Source organism: Nesoenas mayeri, assembly GCF_963082525.1.
Source record: "Nesoenas mayeri genome assembly, chromosome: 6".
NCBI classification, from domain to species: domain Eukaryota; kingdom Metazoa; phylum Chordata; class Aves; order Columbiformes; family Columbidae; genus Nesoenas; species Nesoenas mayeri.
In genome coordinates, this window is record NC_137545.1 from 39,017,632 (window position 1) to 39,040,452 (window position 22,821).

General features: G+C 37.4%; 1 protein-coding gene across 1 annotated transcript in view; it reads right to left on the bottom strand.

The window, feature by feature from the left end:
- Positions 1-22,821, bottom strand: part of LRP1B (LDL receptor related protein 1B) — a gene marked incomplete at both ends in the record, with an annotated part of 678,833 nt that overhangs the window by 259,609 nt on the left and 396,403 nt on the right. The window contains one exon of the mRNA XM_080346793.1: positions 1,321-1,543. Coding sequence (XP_080202919.1) covers positions 1,321-1,543 — 223 coding nt within the window. The remainder of the gene's footprint in view (positions 1-1,320; positions 1,544-22,821) is intronic.

Here is a 22,821-nt window from a genome sequence, read left to right on the forward strand (position 1 = left end):
ACTAACTTTTCATGTGAGTGGAAAGACAACCAGTGTGCTGCTCCTTTCGTGATGGCAGCGAGACATTCAGAGGCCAAACTTTTTAATACTCATCACCTACATTGAAAGAAAGAAACATCCTTCTCCTTCCTTAGCAAGTTTAGAGAAAAAGAAACCCTGTGATCTTTTGCATCTAAATTTCAGAAAGAAGAGAACGAACAAGAATGTGTCTCCTATGACACCAGCATAACTGAGTTACAAGCCTGCAAAAGTATCTGCTAGCCACTTCTGAAAATGGCTTTCTTTTTTAAAGTATCTATTCCAAAATGTTACCTGTTTACAAAGTTTACAAGATCTGTTATTCCAGAACAAGTGGCTAAAGACTGACAGTAATTTGGTAAAAAACCTGAGGGTGTTTGCTACTTAGCCAGTTGACCTAGACTGTTTGTTGTCACATTTTCCGTCTATTTTTAAATGGTAGGTTATGCTAACCACCTGTCTCTTGGTAATACTTGGAAGCAAGGAAAAAAAGACTAAAATATAATTTTGTATCCCAGCAGAACAGGTAAAATGTTTGTTCTCTCTGTACATTTTTTACACACTGTTTAACCCCAGGCAGATGCAGATGTGCACATGGTACCCACACGAGCTCGCAGAGTCCAAGTAGCAACCAGAACAGGTTGCTAATTTTCTGTCTATTTACATAAGCCCCAAAACTGTCAGGGAATTATTCCTTTCCCGCTACCCACTACCCGGCTCTCCAAGTCACAGCAACAATAATTGATTTATATACTCCTGCCACAAGGCTCATACAGTCTCAGCATTTGTATTTATGACTCCAAACATCTGCATCAACGTAGAAAAGCATCAACAAAATATGATTTAAGGGCATCCAGGTTGGTCTGAACAGGTGAATAGCTTTTGCTACTCTGTTTCTTTAACATTCTTGCACCTGTTAGTCTTTTCTTCATGAATTGGCAAGGCCATGTCACTAATAATTTATTGGTCACCAAATAATAATTCTTGTCACTAATAATTTATTCCCCGGTTATCTTTCCATCACCCCCTATTTTCTCTCCTGAAGTCTTTTACAGTGGGAATGTGACTCAGGTGTCGCATTGTCCATGAGACACTGCATGGAACCTTGTCCATAGGTTGCAAAACGGGCTAAATTGCAAATAAAGCAAAACATGCAGATGGACCTTTTAATGTCTAATGCATTTGAACTAAAAAGACTAAAAAAAAATCTGAAATTACTGTAACTGTTGGCATCATGTACAGCATTCCACACATTCATTTATTGATATAATTACTTTTACTAATTTTCAAATAAATACCTACTTGTCTGCCTTTAATTATTGTGTGCCTCTTCCTCCCTTGATAGTCAACAACTTCCACACTATCCAGATATACGTCAACCCAGTACACATATTTATTGATGAGGTCTAGTGCAAGAGCAGTCGGCTGTTCAATTTTAGAGTCTACTATCCACGTCCTGTTCATTCCATCCATGTCACATCTCTCAATCTTGGCAGCATTCCCGTAGTCTGTAAAGAAAAGCTTTCTGTTGAAAGAAAACAAGATGATGTAAGTTGCAAAGGGTGTGAGCAGAGTGTAAAGCTCCTGGTGGCTCTGGGCAAAGTAACTTTGTGTTTTTCATAATTTCAGAGTGTTCATCTCTCAATGACCCATAAAACCCATATTGATAATCATATAACTAGAAAAAAAAAACAATCACTATATCTTCTACCAAATTTGCAATTACACAGAATTTTCTTTCAAACAGAACGTACAGAAGTTCTAAATATATTTCCTTACACCACAGATACATAATTTAATAATTGCCTTTTAAATGGATGGTATTCATACATCCAGAGAATACACTGCAATCTCAAATATCTCTTTAAGTATTATTTGTACAAAATGGCAAGATAGTTACAAAAAGCAGAGTGGCCAAACCACAAAGCACTTACACGGTTTCGAGAATAGTTCATTGCACATAAGGTATAATAAATACCATGACCCACACTGTCAGGTTTTTGGAAAATACATTTCTAAAGGAGATGCTTTAGTCTGTAGTGCATTGGTACCCAGGCTATGTTTCCACAAATCCAAGGAGTCATTCCATCCAAGAATAATGGGAAACTATCAAAGACTTCAAATTGCTACTTAAGCTTCCTAACCTGATACTTGATTAGCATTCACCAGGTTTAATACACACAAATCAATTTTGATTAACCTGACAATATTTTAACAAGATTACCTATTTGAGAGACTAAATTATACTTGCAAGCTGAAGACCGCCTTGCCATGACTTTAACATGCTGTAAAGAATAATCTGATTCCAGACTGAATATTACTACAACTACTCCGAGAATCAGGATTTCATTTTCTAAATGAAGTGAATTATCTCCTGGTTATTACCACTAATAGGAATAACATTGGATCAACAGCATATAAACTTTAAGATATCTTTGTGTTAACCAGTAATAATTTATAGCCTTGTAACCTCTCATAGAAATTCAGCATTGTAGTATGTTCTAGGCTGGAAAGAATAAATATTTGCTAAAGAGCCAAATGAGACCCATATGCTTTATTATTACCACCTTCAAATAAATAAGAATATATTTTACATGTAGTTAAAGTGTTTCATGTGCCAAATATGTAAATTAAAATGCATTAAAAGTATTAAAGACAGTAGAATTATCGATAGTATATGTACAGCAGCTGTCAAATGCCAAAATGAATTGATCACAGAATCATAAAACAGGACTTGAGGAGAATTTGAAAGGTCATGTAATCCATCATCAGGCCATAAGGCAGAATAAACTTTACCTATAACATTCCTGAGGGATAACTCCATTCCTGACAGGGATTTCTATTTATCAAAATCATTTTGAATTCCTGTCTTGTCCTTTATTGTAACTCTGCATCCCAGCTGTACTTTAAGAACATTTTAAAAAAGCACATGCTTGACATTCAGGTCCATATAAATCAAAATGTTCACACTACAGATGATGCACAAATGTCTGCAAAGCAAATGTTTAATTTGGAATGAAAAGATACACAAACTGTGTGTATATATATGTATATACACATATACATATGTGTACACATATATACATATATACATACATATATATACACATATATACAATATACACATATACATATGTGTATATATGTATTTCATCAGCAAAAACAATGACAACACCTGTAGGTTGTTGAAATATTACATATACTCTAGTCTACTATCTGTACTCCTGGATATTTGAATTAGGTTATTTAATGGAATTTTGTATCTCAATACTCATTAATTCAAATAATTCCAATAAAGCTGATTTTGCAGTCACAGAACCAAGTGGGTTTCCTGTGATCAGGCACATGCACACGTGTGTGTTTATATAAATATACATACAGTGACTACAAAGGCCTGATGCTTGACTTCATACTGACTCTTTACTTCATTCCTTAATGCACTTTTCTTATACAAGATTCAAGATTTCTACGCAATCACAAAAAAAGACTAAAAAATAATTCTGTATGCCAATAACAAACAGATACAGTAAAGAGAATCTAATTTAAAATGCTTCTCCAGCTTTCAGGGATATGGCATCAATTCTTTGTTTTCTTAATATCTGTTTTATATTAACATCATTTGTGCTAGGAAGATAGCATGTCTTCACCTGCAAATGATTCTTTTCATTTTAAAAATCATTACCCTTCTCCTGACAATAATAAAATTTTATCTTTTAATGTAGAGGTAAGAGACAGAACAAGAAAGTAGTTGCCTAACGGCTGCCATATGATCAAAGCATTCTGGAAATTAAATCAAGAAAATTAAATGCTCTGCCATGTAATCTTGAAATGCAATTCTGCATTTAACGACTAATGCAGATTTCTTAGAATGAGGTTTAAATCAGAAATGCATTTATAACACATGAAGCTGACCCACAATTAAGCTGTATTTCCTTTGCTTTGGGAGTTCTCAAGGATACACTGCAGTAGTATTCATTTCAGCTCAAGATTAATATTCCTGCTCACAAATGGTGCTGAATTTGCCTATCCATTTTAAGCAGAGAATAGTGAAATATTTTCTCAATTCACAGAGCAGTTTTCTGAGGAATAGTGGCCACGTGCATTCCCTGACCAGCCCAAGCACTGTGCATTAGTATTGACCTCGAGGGACCAGCTCGGTCAGGGACAGAGCTGTGCTCATCACAGCATTTATTTAATGAGACTATCGATGAGGAGGTACACTGAGGCTGCTATAAGAGGAAAAATTTGGCACTATAGACTTCTTCATGCATAGAAATCCTGAATATTCTTTTAGGTCTTCGAAACTCTACAAACCTCATGTTCTGCCCATTGCTAACCAAGGACCATCTTCTTCATCAAGTTCAGGTGCTTTGCAGGCATCCTGTACTGCTCTTTTTTTCCAGCTTCTTAAACTCACAAAAGTACTTCATTGTTTTGATCTTATGTTCATAGAGAAGCTCTCCCAGAATGTCTTTATTGTCCCAACAGTTAGGAATCTACATCTAATAACTAATGATGGTATCGTTAAGGCTAAAGTATATCTAGCGAACTCTGCAGCACACTTCTTTGTATTCAATAGTTCTTTTCACCTGTCTTCACCCCAAAAGTATTTCTCGATGGCAATCAAATTCGTTCACTCTTCCTCGTAGCTAAGGATAGGCAAAGAAAGTCAATCTTTCTCACCTGATAACACAGGCTCTTTATGTTGCCCTTCCGTGCAGCTATTCCAATTTTAGGTCATGTTATTGAACATGTGTGGTCAGCACTGGACGCGCTGTTCCAGAGAGGAGTTCGCCGGTGTCTGTACAACAACACTGTAACTTCCCCGCATCAGCTGGCGATTCAGCCATCACTGGATGACATTGGCTATTTTCACAGCTCTATTACACTCCTGATTTACAGCCACCCTCTCAACAGCTATTACACACATCCTCCTCCCTCTGCTGGTTTCCCAGGGTTTAGCTGACTTTCTCCAGTCTACAAAATACAACCCGCTTCATAACTTACCAACTTAAGACTTCAAAAGTTACACTTGGAGTTTTTCCAACAGGAGTTTGGTTTCAGCTAGGAAAACAGAGGAAACATTCCCTCCGCATCTGAGCAACAAAAATCTCTATAACATTTTAAGACACCCTCACTGACGAACCTACTGACTACAAATACCAATAAAGTCATGTTTCCAAATAGAACTAATTCCAGAGAAGAATGCCATCACGAGACAGAAGTGACAGTGAACTTCCCAGTCCCTGTTCTCGTATCAGTGGTCAGAGATGATCTTTCCTTTATTATTAGGCCCCCAAAAGACAGGAGGGCCTCAAAAGGTCTGCTGTTCATCCCCAGCAATGACATCTGTCCTGGATAGACACTTCCTTTCTGACTCAGATATTGCAGTTACTGTCATAGTTCAGCTGCCAAACACTATACACCTCCCTTATCAACATTGGTTTTGTCCAGCAACTTCTCTCTCATCACTTGCTTTAGTTTTTCAAGCCTCTTGTCACCGCACTCATAATCCACTTATTTAACTAGCAAAGAAAGAAATACGCTTTCTTTGTAAAGCTATGTTTGGCATTTGGGCAACTGAAAACTGTTAACTTCTAATGCACCTAAGAAGCCAAATACTATATAGCACACTCAGATGTTTAGGGGAGCAAATTTCACAACTCTCTGCCAAAAAAAATCCCACCACTCATGTATGGAACAGTATTATAAGGTATCATGAAATCAAGTGCTCCTTCAGTGGAGCTATGGAAGAGGAATGTTATTGCACAGTAACCTCAATCCCTTATGAGGAAAAGCAAAACCCAGTGTCAGGGATGCCCAAATAGAAGAGAGGTACAGAAAAATAAACCTTCATACATCTGACAGTGTCGTGTGATGTGAGTCCAAATGCAAAAGTGAAGGCTAAATGGACTCAGGTATCAAAACACTTCAATCACAGGTGTGTCCAAATTACACACCCTCCCCCCATTCTATGGGAGGGAAGATGTAGAATCCTATAGACTTACCTAAAGCTCATATGTTAACACTACTGTCAATGTGTCCCAACCAGTGCCAGCTGCCACACAGTAATGAAACGGCAATGCCAGGCAATGCCTCTGGTCTTCTCTTATCAGAGATAAAGATGAGTTAGTGTAAGCACTACTTGGTAGGAAAAAGATAAAGATTACAAACGCAGAGACATTTAAAGGGTAGCACCTTCTACTTAAGCTGAAGAACCAGAAGAGATGTTCTTCTGGCGCAACCACAAGTCCAGTAGCTTCATCTCGAGAAGGTGGGAACTGCTGGGGCAGATTTTGAAGGGAAGAATGACAGAACTTGGCAGTTCTTAGAGCAGAGTCAACTGCAACGCAATATTATCCGAGATAAATTATTATAGTACATATAGAAAGAAGGCTTAGATAAAGTTACTGCCATGGACAAGACCTATCCAGATTTAAGTAACAGGAGCTAAGAGTAGAAAGAGCAGTGATTAATTTTCAGAAATTACACTGAAATGATCATTATCAAGACAGAAATCTACTAAAACTGTTCTGCTGATCTTTGGAAAATGGATGAGTGACAACAAGTTAGAGCTTTTTTTCTAATTTGGAAGAGGGAATAATACACTGTGAGAAAAAAAAATTTCTGAATTGCAGTAACAGAAATGGGGTGCAATTCAATCACTTTAAAACCTAACAAGAAGACCATTGGCACTGAGTGGCACCAGCCAGATGGGCTATAGGACAAACTGTGATCACAGAAAGATGCACGGCAGAATAACTAAAATCATGGGCACTGTGGCAAATGGGGAACCTTCTTCAGAGGTGATCAAAAGACCTAATTAAAAGGACTATGTGAAAATACCTGTGAGATTCTTCACTTGTAAAATTAAAGATTATAGTATCAGGTGATCTACATATTGGATTACCAAAAGGAGACTGCCATGCAGTTCTGTATCTGATTTCTACCACATTTAATCAAAATGAACGTCATTTGATTTAATTTAATTTACACTGCCTTTAATTAACAGTATGCTTTATAGCCTAGTCCTGGAAGATTTTCCCCTCTATTGACTTCTAAGTTGATTTCTAGGTTCAATATTTTTCTTTTTCATCTTCATCTAAAGCAAAACAAAAAACAAACAAATAAAAAAAATCAGCCACACTTGGACCAAGCCCATTGTTGGTACTAAATGAGCCACGGCCCTTAGTGAACCAGACAGATTTTAGGTACATGAACAGCACTACTTGCTGTAAAGCAATTGGCACATTTGGGGCAAAGGGAAAATTCTCCTCAGGGCAGGAACATAAAAGTCATTGGATTTGGGCATTTGGGTTCCCCCCACCTTCTTTCTCGCACAATGCAGCATCCATCACCTTGAGGATAATTTCCCATTGCAATTCACAACATTTTAGGGCATATAGAAAACATCAGGCTCTCTAGTAACATGTCTTAATTGTAACCGATTTTGGAAGGAAATACTGGACAGACATTTTTTGTACTACATAGGAGTAAAATTGCATAAAAGCTCCTCCGTGATTTCTGCAATGTAAGGGAGGGCAGATGTTCCCAATGTTCCCGGTATGTTGGAACCCTAGCAATGAGTACGTAAAAGTAAAGTAATAATGGTTTCTCCCCAGAGAGAGCTGCAGATTTAGTGCCACACGGGAAGCAGCACAGAGCTGAGCTGCAAGTAAAGTAAAACCCAGTTAGACAACTCATTTTCAGCCGAGCGCAAATCGCTGCTGGTTGCACAACAGAACACAGGCAAAAATCAGCAAAAGCTCAACTCAAATGCCTCAGGGAGGACATCTGCAATGAAATATCTTTCTCTGTACACAGAAACCACCAGCTCAGACAAAGGTTTTGTTATTTGCAGTACCGGGGATGGCAGCCTGGGCAGCAAACAGGGCGAGCGGCTGTGAATTTGGGGACGAATTTAAAAAAAGAGCAAATCTGGTTCACTGGTAAAGTAGCTATAAATTGTCATGATTTGTGGTGTTCTTATTGAATGGAACAGCACAATATGGGGGAAAAAGAGAAAAATCCTGCAACTGTTTTTCTTCTTTTTTCTTCCTACTAAAACTGTCCCTGTACAAAAATATACATAGTATAAAGCTCAGCTTGCCATCAACAGGACCCCCCAAAAATAATTTCCTTACACACACAGAAATACATATTTTCAGAGATGTTAAAGTGAATGTAATATGATAATACAAGACTGTGATTTGTTACATTGTTACAATGTTCTACTATTGTTTTAGCTTATTAAAACTAAAACCCTCGTAGAGTTTTTCAGGATTAATCCTGAGGGGATAAAGCCTTCACTTTCTTTTGGCTGAGGAATGGCAACCAAATACATACAAAATAAAGCTTTTTAAAGGTCATAATGAACCTTGAAATATTCTGTCCCTTCTGTTTTCCACCCAAATCTGCTTTCTCTGCAGGGAGGGAACTGCAAATGACTCTCCAGAGCGCCCATCTACCATCACTGGGTGCAGCAGAAATGATATATGATAGTGAGATGTACGGCAAACTTTCTGTCTTATGATGTCTTTTCACAGTTTCAATTTTCTCTCGCAATCTAAACTTCTTCACACTCCGAGTAAACATGCAGAAAACCCATATCAGCCCTACCATATTGTCTGTCTTGCTTCACTTATGAATAGGTGCGAGTTTCTGTACATGCTAAAAAAATGCACGGCTGGAATATAACACCAATAAATCAAAGATGGACACCCACAGAAATGAAAATTCAATTCACAGGTTTTGCCAGAACATATTAATAACAAAGAAAAATATTCTTAAAAAGATTTAAAAGTTTGCCTTGCACTCATTCTTGTCATAGTGAAGTCTGTATTTTTTCCCCTATTGCACAAGAAGATTACAGCTGTGAGATGTACACTTGGAAAAAATGCATCCCTTAATATATATAAGATTTATATTTGCTTAATCTGCTTTCTATCTGAATACAATTCCATATCCTTTCATTAAAGCCATATAATTACCTTCACTAATTTTGTGCAGCAATTACACATTTTCATTGTATCTCTTCTGAACAAACAAATGCCTCAGTTTTGGAAATTTATTCTCAATATAGAATTTTACTAAGTCAAACTTTACCTTTTATGTCACTTTTCCATAAATACATGCACAGTTTTAATAGCTGCTATTTTTAATTGAAAGGCATTGCAGATGTATTCATGGATTCATTACGGGCCCTGATCATTAGTATTTCATTTGTCAAGTTATTGCCATTCATCTGAAACTGCGTAGATTCGGATTTAAATCAGATGCAGAAATCTGGGAGTCCTTTCAGACTGTACATGTACTTGCCCATGTGTTACTACCAGCTCATCAGTTCAAATAAGAATGAAGAAACATTGATTATTCCCAGTTTATCACAAACCAGCTGCGTCAAATCACTGTGATGATGCACAGATAAAACTCAAGTGTTTTAAAGACTCTCAAACTGGCATGTAAAATGGTTTATACCGTCACTTAAGTAGACTTTTAACATGACAGTTAAATAGTAGCAAGAACTCTTTGTAATATTTTAAAAGTAATATATATAAACCCCAAACTATTACCTAAACAGACATTTATATATTTATAAAATGTGTGTTTACATGGAAACCACACATATTGCTTTTAGCTACACTTTATATATAACTCTGAGCCTGGAGAGAACATGATGATGAATAGAGTTCTTAGATTATCCTGAGTAATTATTTCTGAGGATTAGATGGCTAATTTCAACTGCTGTATATTTTATCAATATACAAGATGCAATCATTGGAAAACAGGTCTGACATCTGTCAAACTCAACTAGACATCTGTATTTTTCATGTAATTTTTTTTGTATTATTCTGTTTTGAATTATTTCTGAAACAACAAGATGGTGCCACTTGACCCTTTATAATATTTACAGAAACCAAAGTACATAGCAGAATAAGCATACCCAAATACTTATTTTCAAAGATTTAATTAGAATTGTACTGAAGCTCTTTCACAGAAAAAATAAACACAGTACTTTTCCTGAAGCTATTTAATTTTCACAATATATTATTATATGCAGTCAGACCCTATTTTTTTCTTCTACTTAATAAACAACCTTTTCCTTTAGTTGAACAGAGACAATTTCTGAAATTACTTTTTAAGAATAGGATTCTGGGGGCAGAGGGGAAGTTTTCATTATTGTTTAGCACCTGTAAGGAAAAAAAACAACCCCTGAAAGTGTGTCTGACTTGCAGCCTGATGAGGAAAAAGCCCAGAACTTGGTGGGTTTAACTTCTGTCCTAAAGCCAAGTTCAGCTCCGGAGCAAATCAGGACGGCACCAGCACTAAGTGGCTTTTTTACAAATGACTGTCTAAACACAGAAGGCTTTTATTTCCCAAACAAAATCCCACTTCTCCAGTGGCTTTTCTTTCCCAGAATGTGAGACATGGTCCTTTCAAACCAGCCTGAGACACAGCAGCTTTATGGACTGTTTTGGCTCTATGAAATGCAAAAATTCTACCCGCTCAGTTTTCAGATTTAAAATTATGTTTTCTACATCACCTACATCTACCACTATACAGACATCAACTTTAAAAGATGTATGTTTTATCTTGAAATTTATGATTTGTTGATCAGCTTTTTCTATTTAGAGTTACAGAGAATGAAAACGGAAGCATTTTTGCCATATTAATTTATTTAAAATTTATTGTTAACGTGAAAAATAAATTATAACAGTTCTTCCGCCTTGGTATTTTACGACCTATACCAGATTAAATGTCAGTAATAGCTGGCATTTGAGAACCTGTCTCATCCATCTTACACAGAAAATGCTACAATACTCATCATTATATAGGATTATATTAAATTAATCTAAAATCCACAGTTTGGAAGCTTGAGGAATCTCAGGGCTCCTCCTTCGCCGGTTGACCTGATGAAAAGCTAGGATTACAATTAGAGGTGTACTCTTTAATTCCCCAAAGCTTCAGCCCCCTATTCTGAGAAATGATGATTTAAAGTCAGGATGAATTAGCAGTGGACAGCACAGACAGGGATTTCTCCTCTCCAGCGGATTCATAGAAGAAGAATATATCAGTGGCCATTAAAAGCAACAAGGTGTCTAACTTGGAAAATGACAATACTGTATACCACTGGAAGCTGGTTTGCTGTGGGAACCACTCCTGTAGTATCATTTTTGTTCTTACTTTCTCATCTAAGTGTTGAATTTTGCCACAGCTATGAGAAGTCCCATATGGGTTGCTATGCCAAGAGACTGTGTTAGTGCATTCACAGAATCACAGAATGTCAGGGATTGGAAGGGACCTTGAAAGCTCATCCAGTGCAATCCCCCCATGGAGCAGGAACACCCAGATGAGGTTACACAGGAAGGTGTCCAGGTGGGTTTGAATGTCTGCAGAGAAGGAGACTCCACAACCTCCCTGGGCAGCCTGGGCCAGTGTTCTGATACCCTTACTTGTATGAAGACAAAGGCTCTGCTGCACAATAATTAATTTGTCAAAAATTACAGTTTATATTTATATTTAATATATATAATTTTCATTTATACAAAAATATACTTTAAAGAAAAATTTACACATGCTTATGATTTTCCCATATGCCAAAGAGGAGCAAATCCATTTCATTTTGATCCACACAAGCAAACACTGCTAACACAATAAATCCTTACTCTAGTTTAAATTGTGCATATGACTATTAAGCGCAGTGTAGAACAGAAAAGGGACAGCCTGTATTTGACAGCAATGGACACAGCTGATCTTCATCTCAACACGCGGCTTTCCTTTGGTATGAAGCGGTAAACTCCGCAGGTTGGGAATTACTACAATCTCATTGATGATTCGCATCTGTGAAATGCAACAAGGAGCTACTCAGGGCTCACCAAGGAAAAAAATAAAAAGAATGTATCTACTCAAACTATAACAACTGTGCAAAATGAAATAAAACCAGATTCTCACGCAATGCTTCCATGTTCCTCTTTAGAAACCTTCTTTCTTTAATGTTTTTTTTGTAAGGTAATAAATTCCGACGTGAATACTAGAACTTGCCCTACATCCTGAGCTTCTGATCAAATATCTCCTGCTAGGGAGATCAGTTCAGATGCTGCTGCTCCGTGCAGGGCTTGTTAATGGCACATCTTCATGCAGGTCTGTAGAGCCCATCATCTGCCCAGCCAATCTCAGCAACAGCTGAATTATTTGATGCCATGCCTCACTTTGGCATTTGACAACAAGTAAAGAAAACCAGACCCTTCAGCTGCCCAATTGTACTTGCAAGTTAAATTAAGAAACAAACAAACAAAAATATCATAGACAATGAATTATCATGTTAATAGAAAAAAAAAAAGTATGCTTGTACAGAATCATAATATTTAGAATTAGATTTGAAGTATTGTACTTGCAGTATTTTAGCTCTTCTGAGATCAAAGACTTTAAATCTTCGTGATATTTTTTCTTAAGGTGTTGCAAAACAGAACTCAACTAAAGTGACAACTAAATTGGTTGTATTCCAACACTGAGAAGGCCTTAGTGGTTTTGCTGTTGCTATTCTGTCCTTGATCTTCTAACCTTTAATTTCCAGCAGCTAGTCCCCATGGGAAGACAGAATTATTCACAATACTACTAATAATTAGTGCCTAATAAGAAACTGCTGGAAAACTGTGTATCTATGCAGAATTTAAAGCAAATGAAAGCAGATTTGGAAAAACAAACAAACCAAAACAACCCACAAACATATCAACAATGGAATTTCAATTTTTACTTCTAAAAGTTGCCACAACTGAGACTCCACTGATGACTTGTGACATTACTGGTTATAGTTCCACTGTGGCAGAGAATTTATACAAATAGTAATCACTCAAAAACATTCATGCGTGCTGCTTTAGTTAGCAAATATTGTCTGGTTTAGTGAACGTTGTCAAGAGCAGAAAAACAACATTTCTATACATGGTGGTATCTAATAATAAGCAGATACCGATGGAAGTGCAACAGTGGAGGTTCTGACTTTTGATGCTCAAAGTGATTTTAATTGAGCTGAGACATGGAAACTTGGTATCACACATAAAATCATAGAATCATTTTGGTTGGAAGAGACTCTCATGATCATCAAGTCCAATCATAACCTAATTCTGGCACTAAACCATGTCCCTAAGAGCCTCATCTTTATGTCTTTTGAACCCCTCCAGGGATGGTGACTCCACCACTGCCCTGGGCAGCCTGTTCCAACACCTGACAGCCCTTTCCATGAAGATTTTTTTCCTAATATTCAATCGGAACCTTCCCTGGTGCAACTTGAGGCCATTTACTCTTGTCCTATCACTTTCTACTTGGGAGAAGAGACCAACACCCTCATGCACCTACATTAGTGAAATGATGGAACAATCACGTTACTCTGACATTTTTTATGGCAAGTGATAAGATATAAAATAACAGCTTCCCCTGGTTGAGAATCGACACCAAGGTGGATTCCCTGGCTCAGGAGATCAGAAAGGAAGCGGTTATGGTGCTTCTAAGGGGGAAATTGAACATATTGTGACATCTTTTTGTTTCACTACCACTTACCATCATGTAATCATAAATTTAAGGCATAAGTCAGCAGTTCACACAGCTGTTTGGAATCTGGGATATTGTCAGTTTTGCTCAGCCAAGCTATGATAGGAGGTTATTTTTAAGATGTTATTTTTTGGTTCTGAGGCTTTCTGATACTTTTGAATTCATAGCAATGACTAAATAGACATAACTTCTTAAAGCTGCATTATCCTCTTATTAAAAAGAACTTTTTTGCCTATGCCAGTGACCATCAAAAGTACTTTTTCCTGGAAGTCTACGGACACATAAAGTTTGCTTTCAACAGCGTACTGCCTTGTCTTCCCTGATAATTTTCAGTAGACATTAATTGATTCTTGATTAATATTTGTTGAGTCCCATATTCAGAACGCTAGTATGTTGGTACCAATTACATAAACTGTATTCTGGCACGTGTTATTGAAGGACTCTACAGCAAGGCTCTTTCCCTAATGACCCCTTACATGAATTAGACACATCAGGGGAACTGCTTTTCATTCTTTTTAGTGTGAACAAAGATTTGATAAACAAAGATTTGAATATTCATGTTTCACTCATAGATTTGTAAATACTAAGCTGTGATGTTTACCTTAGCGTTTGAAAAGTATAACAGCTTCCAGTCCTGCAGAATTCTTATTATATCATAGGAAGAATGACAAACAGTTATTATCCCTCATTTATATAAACTTTATTTATCTATAAGTAAAATATGGTCAGGGGGTATTAAATCCTTATCCAAAATTACACCTTATCACAAGACTCGTATTAACGTCAATTAGAGTTAAATTTAATTCACTCAGAGAATCAACGGAAAGTATGAGAAGCTTAATAAGGTGATTTCCCCTCTGGAAGAAAACAAAATCTGACTTTTCTTAGTACAATGCTGATTAAGATCCAATATTGACAAACCACAGGCATAGAACCTGACAGTCAACTCCATTTTTTTTTTTAATATATTTTTGTTGGTGTTCATAGCTGTTCAATGAACAGCATGTGGACAATCAAATTGTATTGTTATAGTAGTTTGAAAACTGATAAAGAACTGTTACTGTTTGTGACAAACAGGGACACGGATTAACCCATTTTACATCTTTTACTGGCCTTTCCTATCTCCTATTTATTCAAAAACATTCACAACTGTTCCAAAGATGAATGTTTTACAAACTGCTGTAACAGTACTTCTATCTTAAAATAGTCTTGAAATATACAGTCTTAGCAATTACTCCAAAATAATTCGTGCAAAACTAACTTCAATCACAATCTACAACTTAAGATATTGCTAAGAAATACATACTGTGGTTTTACAATATCGGCAAAGCAGATTGGTGGCTTCTATTCCCATAGTATTCATAGGGAACTTCTAATCCTGTTTTATCTCGCCCTTCATAAGGATTACAAATACTGCCTTTTTCCTTGTATATTTTGCTTGACAAACAATTAGTATCCAGTATTAATGAATTTGGTTTGAGATTTTCTGGGAGCTGTTAATTGCCATGAACGCAAGGCATGTCCAAAACTTCAAAGATCTGTAAGACGACTGAAATTTTGCTTATATGTACACTTTGGTAGTTGAAATTTCCCATTTCACTTGAGTGGATCACACTAATATATATTTACTAAATCATCTGCTGCTATTTTCCACACAAAGCTGGTCTTGTTTCAAGAACACTGAAAACCTGTCTTGTCAGGAAAATGTTCTTTATAGAAAAGCCATAGCTGTTAGATACCTGTTAGAGAATTTTGAACATAAGCACTGAATTAAACAAGACACTATGGGAAGCAACCTGGAAATCACAGGATTAAAGAGGCTTGATCAGCTGATCCAGAGGCACAACATCCACTTCTGCCCAAACACACCATTTAATTTATTTCTAAGATGTGGGCAAAAAGCATTAGTGCAAAGTTATACATTTTCTTTGTTCACAGAAATGATTCAAGAAATAAACAAAGACTCACAAAAAGAGCCCTCCTCCCTCTCTCCCCTAAAGAATGCATGAAACAATCAGCCAAATAATTTTCCCCAAGTTATGTAATGACCGAAAAAAGACTATTTCAGGGGAATATTGGGAGAAGTAACGAGAGCACTACTATCTATTTATATCTGGCAGACACTTTCAGCTATGAGGCTGTGACTCCTGCTCCACACCTGCTTGTTCTTTGGGGGCAAAGCACAGTGTGTGATAACATGTTCGGCATGGAAAGAACAACAGAAAGTCACAAACAATTACAGACCTAATGAAACAGAAAACTAAAGGCCATTTTACTGCTTCCCTTCTCCTCTTGATCTTGTCCACTGCTGGGCCTGGCCCCTGCCCACACCCAGAAGGCCTCATGGAGAATCATAGAATCATTTAGGTTGGGAAAGACCTTTAAGATAATCGAGTCCCAATGGTTAACCTAACACTGCCACGTCCACCTCTAACCATGTCTCTAAGAACCTCATCTACGTGTCTTTTAAACCCCACCAGGGACGGTGACTCCACTGCTGCCCTGGACAGCCTGTTCCAATGCCTCACAACCTCTTCTGGAAAGAAATTTTTCCTAATATCCCATTTAACCTCCTGTGGCACAACCTGAGGCCATTTCCTCTATCACTTGCTACATGGGAGAAGTGACCAACCCCCTTCATGCTACAACCTCCTTTCAGGTAGTTGTAGACAGTGGTCAGGTCTCCCTTCAGCCTCCTTTTCTCCAGGCTGAATCCCCCAGGTCCCTCAGCTGCTCCTCATCACACTTGTGCTCCAGACCCTTCACCAGCTCCATTGCTGTTCCTTGGACACACTCCAGCAATTCACTGCCTGTCTTGTAGTGAGGGAAATGGAGGACCTGCCCCCATTTTAACCACAGCCACAGGTTAAAAATCACCCAACTGAGGGGTCTGCCCCAGGCTGAGCACGTTACCCAGGAATGGGGCTACGTGGTCCCTCTTCATCCCACATTTCACCTCCTAATCTGCAGTGATCCAGTCCCCAGATTGCCAACTCAAGTAAGAAATCTCAGAAGCAAGTCTGAAGCGAGCACACAAATCTACTTTTCCATTACTTCTGAAACACCAAAAATGTAGAGATGGATCTGCAGCCCTGACTCCCGAGAACAAAGAGAAAAAGGCAGGAGGTCTGGAGGACCTCAGTACATCCCAGTGATACCTGCCTACACCACTCCTGTAACAATTCTTTTAAACACAAACCTACCTATGTAGAATTAGATAGGAAGACAATTTCTGAAAATGACCAAAATGAAAGAATTGTAGAAAAAGGAAACAAAATACTTTTCTGGCTGGCCAAGGACAGGATCATACTTATGTGCAAATAATTAGATTATGCCAGTATGAACTGATGCATTGACAGCTGAGCTCTACAAGATACCTCACAATTTTTAATATCAGTTCCAGGACAATTTTCACACCCAAGGAAGTTAGATATGGCTCATGTCATTAAAAACAGATGAAAAATGGGATTCCATTTATGATGCCCCTCACCTAGTCTGACAGGTTTTCATATGCCCAACATGTGTAAGTGGTCACTAAGTCACTCTTCCCCCTCTCCAAGCAGCATTGCATTTTAAAGCTAATTAATTAGTTTTATTAACTGATCAACTATTTAATTTTAGGAAAAGAAGAAACGATATTAAAGCAAAACAATAATGCTGAGTACACCACATCACGTCACATGTGCAGCGGTGGCAGCAGAAAAGGAGGTAAACACCTCACGCTGCGCAAGGAGCCACATGCACCAGAACAAGATTTATCAATGGAGATATCTCTTATTAAAGCAACTGATACTGTTTGAGGAGAAGATAATCTTTCTGATAGACAACCCTTCCAGCCTGAAAGCATTTCATGGTGTGTCTATGTGTTAGGAAGGTTTAACTTCTTTATTTTAAAAGAAAATTGATACACACTGAGTGTTGATCAGAACACAGCCTTGTGGGTTTTGGAGTGGGGGGGCAGGGGGATGTTTGTTTGCTTTACAAAATGAATTGAATTGTCTACAGGCTAAATTAACAAAATATATTTCAAGACTATTTTTGTTATACATTATTCTATTTGCTGTCAGAAAAATAATGAATATCTACTTTGCATATTAATTGCAATAGCAGTTAATTTACTCTAATCAGCCTGAGGTGAAGGGAGCACAGATTAACTTGAGGCTTTTTTTTCCCCCACTTGGTTTCAACATAATTGTCCTTCTCTGACATGAATAATCTTACAATCTCCAGCAGTATTTTAATCACTCAAGTTCTTCACTGTTCTCTGTGACAAGGCGGAAGATAGCCTGGGTTGGGATGTACAAGACACCTCCTGCTGCAGAACAGTTATTTCATTTCTTATCTTATTAAAAGATGTGTTGCTGGTCTTTTCACTTTTTATTCCAAAAGAGGGAAAAGAGAAGAGCAGTAAAGATACTACTTTATATTCTTTAAAGGTGTTCCTGTGTTCAGCAACCAGTAATTGCTTGATGGGACCTGGCAAGGGATGTGCTTACTTGCCAAGGCATAATGGAGAGGGAGCAGCAGTGACAACCAGCACAGAGCATACGGTGCTCAAATCCCAATGAAACGCACAACATAAAGGATAAGACTTAGTTGTACAGACGATTTTGAGAATTCCAATTGCTTTCTTCTCATGTCTAAACATCTCTAAAATCTAGTCTTCATCCCTGGGAGGTCAAATTCAAACAAGCATTCACAACACGAGTTATGAACCCCAAGTCCCTGCACAGCGACTGAAGGAGTGAAGCACTTGAACTAGCATGCACAGTAGCACTATTCAATTACAATGCAAAACCACATCCTTTCTGTTATTGTTGTGTATATTTTTTTTTTAATTAAACTGGTAATTGAGGCTGTCCTATATGCTGAACTCAATTAAATATGCCAGGGTATGTTGAAAACATGCTCTCGAAACTCTGCCACTCAAAATCCAACCTTGAACATCTAATCTGCAAGCATCAGACAGCTGTAAACACGAAAGAGATTACCACCTGAGCATCATGCTGTTAAATACGTTTTGGAAAAAGCAGCACTCATTTCAGTATCTACATAACAGTTGAGAATCTGAGAACAATTCCAAGGATGAGGAAAAATTCAATCAAAAGAAAGTGGACATCGGGGAGGGCAGGACATGTCTTTTGTTTATTTGTTACATTATTCCTCATTAGGAATTTTTGCTTAACGTTTTATCAAGCAGTGATTTTGGCATCACACAAATTTTCTGCTTAAGATGCACCGCAGTGTAACAGATACCCCACAGGCTGCATTAAATCTGCTGCTGACTAGATGGGTTTTTCAAATTTGTATGCACCTATTTCAATACCTGAGAACGCATACCAACACCTCCTCATGAAGCTTTTGTGCTATTGCTAATTAAACACAGAGAGCAAACACAATGAGAACGTGCATGAGAGACAAAAATAATTCTCATCTATCCTCTCATTCAAACTATTTAATTATGCATTGATAAAAAAAGCTTCAATGAGAGAATATCTGGTGACTGAACACTTGTCTGGTGTATTAGAGGAGTTGAGATACCTGAACCTGGAAGTCCCAGCCATTATACAAGTATCTCCTGTGGCTGTGGCTGTCCCAAGATGTTTCCTCTTTCAAAGGAACTTTAGAAGTTCACAGATTCACCTCAATATAGAACACAGCACAGAAAAAGTTTTCCGCAGTAGCTCTACTTTTGAAACACTAAACTATAAAAATCATTAGGCTTTCTTTACATATGTTTACATTACTGAAAACCAAAATGTATCAAAGTATAGAAGTTTAAATCTTTACAATCATGTGTCTGAAGAAGTAATGAAATCACGTTTTATATTTTCTCATCCATTTCACAGCAAGTGCCATGGAAGCAGTTAATACAATTAAAATGTAAAATAAAAAACACAAACACACAAGAAATTCCAAACCATCTTGATGCTAGAAATCAGATACCAAGGTATTCTTAAATACTCTCCGTGGAATCATACTTATAGCCTAAACTGAACAAAGAAGCTCAGAAGGGCAGGTGTGCTGCTTGACACATTTTGTTTCCCTGCTCTGTTAAGGGTATCCAACAATTCTCATATACTGGAAGACATAAGCTGTTCCAAATCAATGCTCGGTGTTCTTAAGACTGCACACCACCACCACGGATTTATGAAAACATTAGCTATTTATAGAAAAAAATAATTAGACATAAAGCTGTTCAATGCTCATAACAGATCACTGGACATTAGTGAGGTATTCATTAATCTCTGTTTCAATTGGAATGGGAATGTATTCTGTTTGAAGTGTAGAAATGGAAGCAATAAGAGCAGAATACACATGTGTTTTATTAGCAGTTGTTTTCGGAATGCATCCTCTAATGTCATATAATGAAGTCAGTGATCCAAGAAAACTAAGAAAAATCACAGTATAAAAGGACTGAAAAGGATGATATTTATTAAGCCTCTTTTCAAGTCTTCCTAATAAAAATACTGCCCCTAATCAGTCATTCATAACAAATACTCATTAATTTTCATCCTTCCCAGAGCACTTAGAGAAACTAAGGTATTTTTAGAAGTGGCAAGGTTGAGGTGTACAGCAGTGTGCTCACACAATCGGCAAGTATTAAAACAGCGAAAAAACTCAGGGCTTTTTTCTTTTTTAGCTTTATCCATCTGTTTACAGTTCAGTCTTTACAAAACACCGATCAGGCAGCCTGCCTAGACCTTAAATACATCATCAATGACAGAGATGTATTCACATTACCTTGTTTGCTAGCTATAGCAAATATTTGCTTTCATTTCCCCATCCCTGCATTGCTGTAAAATAATTTATAAATCTATTGTGTATAAAACCTCAGAATTGTATGATTTGGCTCATGCAAAATTAATTTGATGTGCTACAGAAGAAGAGAGGACTCTTCATGGCCATGACACATGCCAAAAATTTATCAACATAAACTAAGTGCTCAGTTCTGCCTTCCCTTGAACACACAGCTACAAAACTTGGTAACAACTCAGTTTTGCTAAGGTTTCACTAAGATCTTCTCTACCTTTTTGGTAAAGGTTTTCAGCCTCTTCCACAAGCAACACTGCATAATCACAATGGCAGCTGCTGTAATTACAACAAGATGCTCAGTTTTATCAAAAAGGGGAATGTATGTTCTTCGGTTTCCTCATTTCCCAGACGTTATTTCTGTGCAGAAGATTCACTTCAAGGGACTGAGATTTTGCAGCTAAACTACCTCATACTCACCAGCCCCTAAATTCATTTTTGCTGAGATCCAGTTGCATTTTGCATGCTGGATTCATAGCTCAGCTTTCAAGGACATGCACCTAACAAAACAAAAGATGCACATACTCTCTGTGGGTTCTCCCACTAATCAATTTTTCCATCACTGCCAACAATAAATATTCAGGGGTACCACAGCTCCCACCTGAGTGCTGAACACTTGTAGGCTTAACTTAAAGACTGAGATTACATCACCTACCTGAGGCTCCTTTTCAAAATCATGGGGTTTCTTTATATTATCTCTTTATATCTACTCCCAGTATAAAATGAGATGCACTTAATTTTTCTTTTGGCCCAAATTCCCAACTCTTTCAAAGTCTCTCTATCCACCTATACTTTCCTACTAACACTGACTTACTCTGGTCCTTAACAGGCTGTTTTAAAGTACTGAAAGCCATGAAGGTTGAGCAGCCTCAGCTGTCTCCATTTGGGAGATAAAAGGCTCAATTCTTCCAGCTTGTTTTTAAGATTTTGAGTTTGGCATTCAACATAGAGTAATTGCATATTCTTGAAAGGAGCTCATGTTGCACATAGATAAATTCACTGTATTTTAAACACACAATGAATTTTAAAATGCATATAATGATTAATAATATTTCTTCATTTCTGTCACAAAGCTGTTTAATTTTTTTTTCTTTAATCTATCATGACTGTAGCTATAAATCCACTGATGGAAAATAAGCATTTTTATTCGATTAAGCACTTTTAAGCAGCACTGAGTTTGCAGAACACTGGCTTGAAGCACAAAATGAAAAATAAAATGACACAGTGAAAGGTAAATGTCACCAATCTTATGATTTAAAATACAATTAGAGAAGATGTCAATCTTATAACAAATTCCATGGATTAATTTTTTTCTTTAAACTACACTATATATGCAAATACACATGTCACATAGAGAATTTCACCTATAGAGGCCAGGGCATGGTCAGGCAATGACCTCTGACAAATGCTCTGCAAAACATCCCCGGTTATAACAGAACTGCAGCCTGACCTTTGCTTTATGTATCTCATTCGGGAGAACGGTGTTAGAAACAGAAAATAGTAGTAAAAAATAACATAAATCAGAACTGGAACAACCTTCTCGGTCATGTCTAGACCCAGCAGCAACACCTGCAGGCTTCTCCACAGTGAATTGTCCAGGTTTCTTCAAGTCTACTTTTTGCTATAAACAAATGAAGTAATAGGGCTATGAACGGATGTCTGAATTTCATGACATTTCCCAGTTAAGAAATTATATTTGTAGCCACAGACAAGATAAAATATGTATCTCCAGGATATCAGAAAGGTTAGTAAGTGTGACCTCCCAGATAAAAATTTAGCGTCTTACCTTTTTTCCCTGGTTTTATAGCTTAATTCCTGTCAAAGCAGCTTCCAAGAACACCTAATTCTACAGAGAATCTGAAATTTGAAGTACAGTTTGCCTGGCAATTAGATTAGGGGAATGGAAGAAGCAGAAAATATGGTCTATCCATATATCTCAAAGCTCGAGGGTGAGCTCTAACATTTGCAGCACTACGTCTGTTTAGCACTTCAATAGATTGGACGCGATGGTACCGGGTTTATAATGATACTATTTACTTTCACAGAGAGGCAAACAAAAGATGGAAACTATCAGAATGAGTTTGGCAATGTATACATAATGCCATTAGAGCCAGCCTAAGTGCCAGTTCTACCCAGGCTAAAGGGGTTGCTGAACACAAAAAGAGCTCATTTACCTTCCCTTCTCTTCCATAATTCTCAGTCGCTGGCATTACCCAGCTTGCAGCTTCCCAGAAAAAAACCTATTCCGTGATGGTACCAATTCCAGGAGTCAGGTAAAGCATTTTATTGTTAAAAAAAAGTGCTTGAACAGCTCTCATTTTATTCATTTTGGCTGCAAACAAGTGTGACTGAGAAGCGATACGTATGCTTGCTTTTCTCCCCAATCTTTCCTAGCCCAAATAGAAATATATTTTCCCAGACATTTGGCACTGACAGCGACAGTCA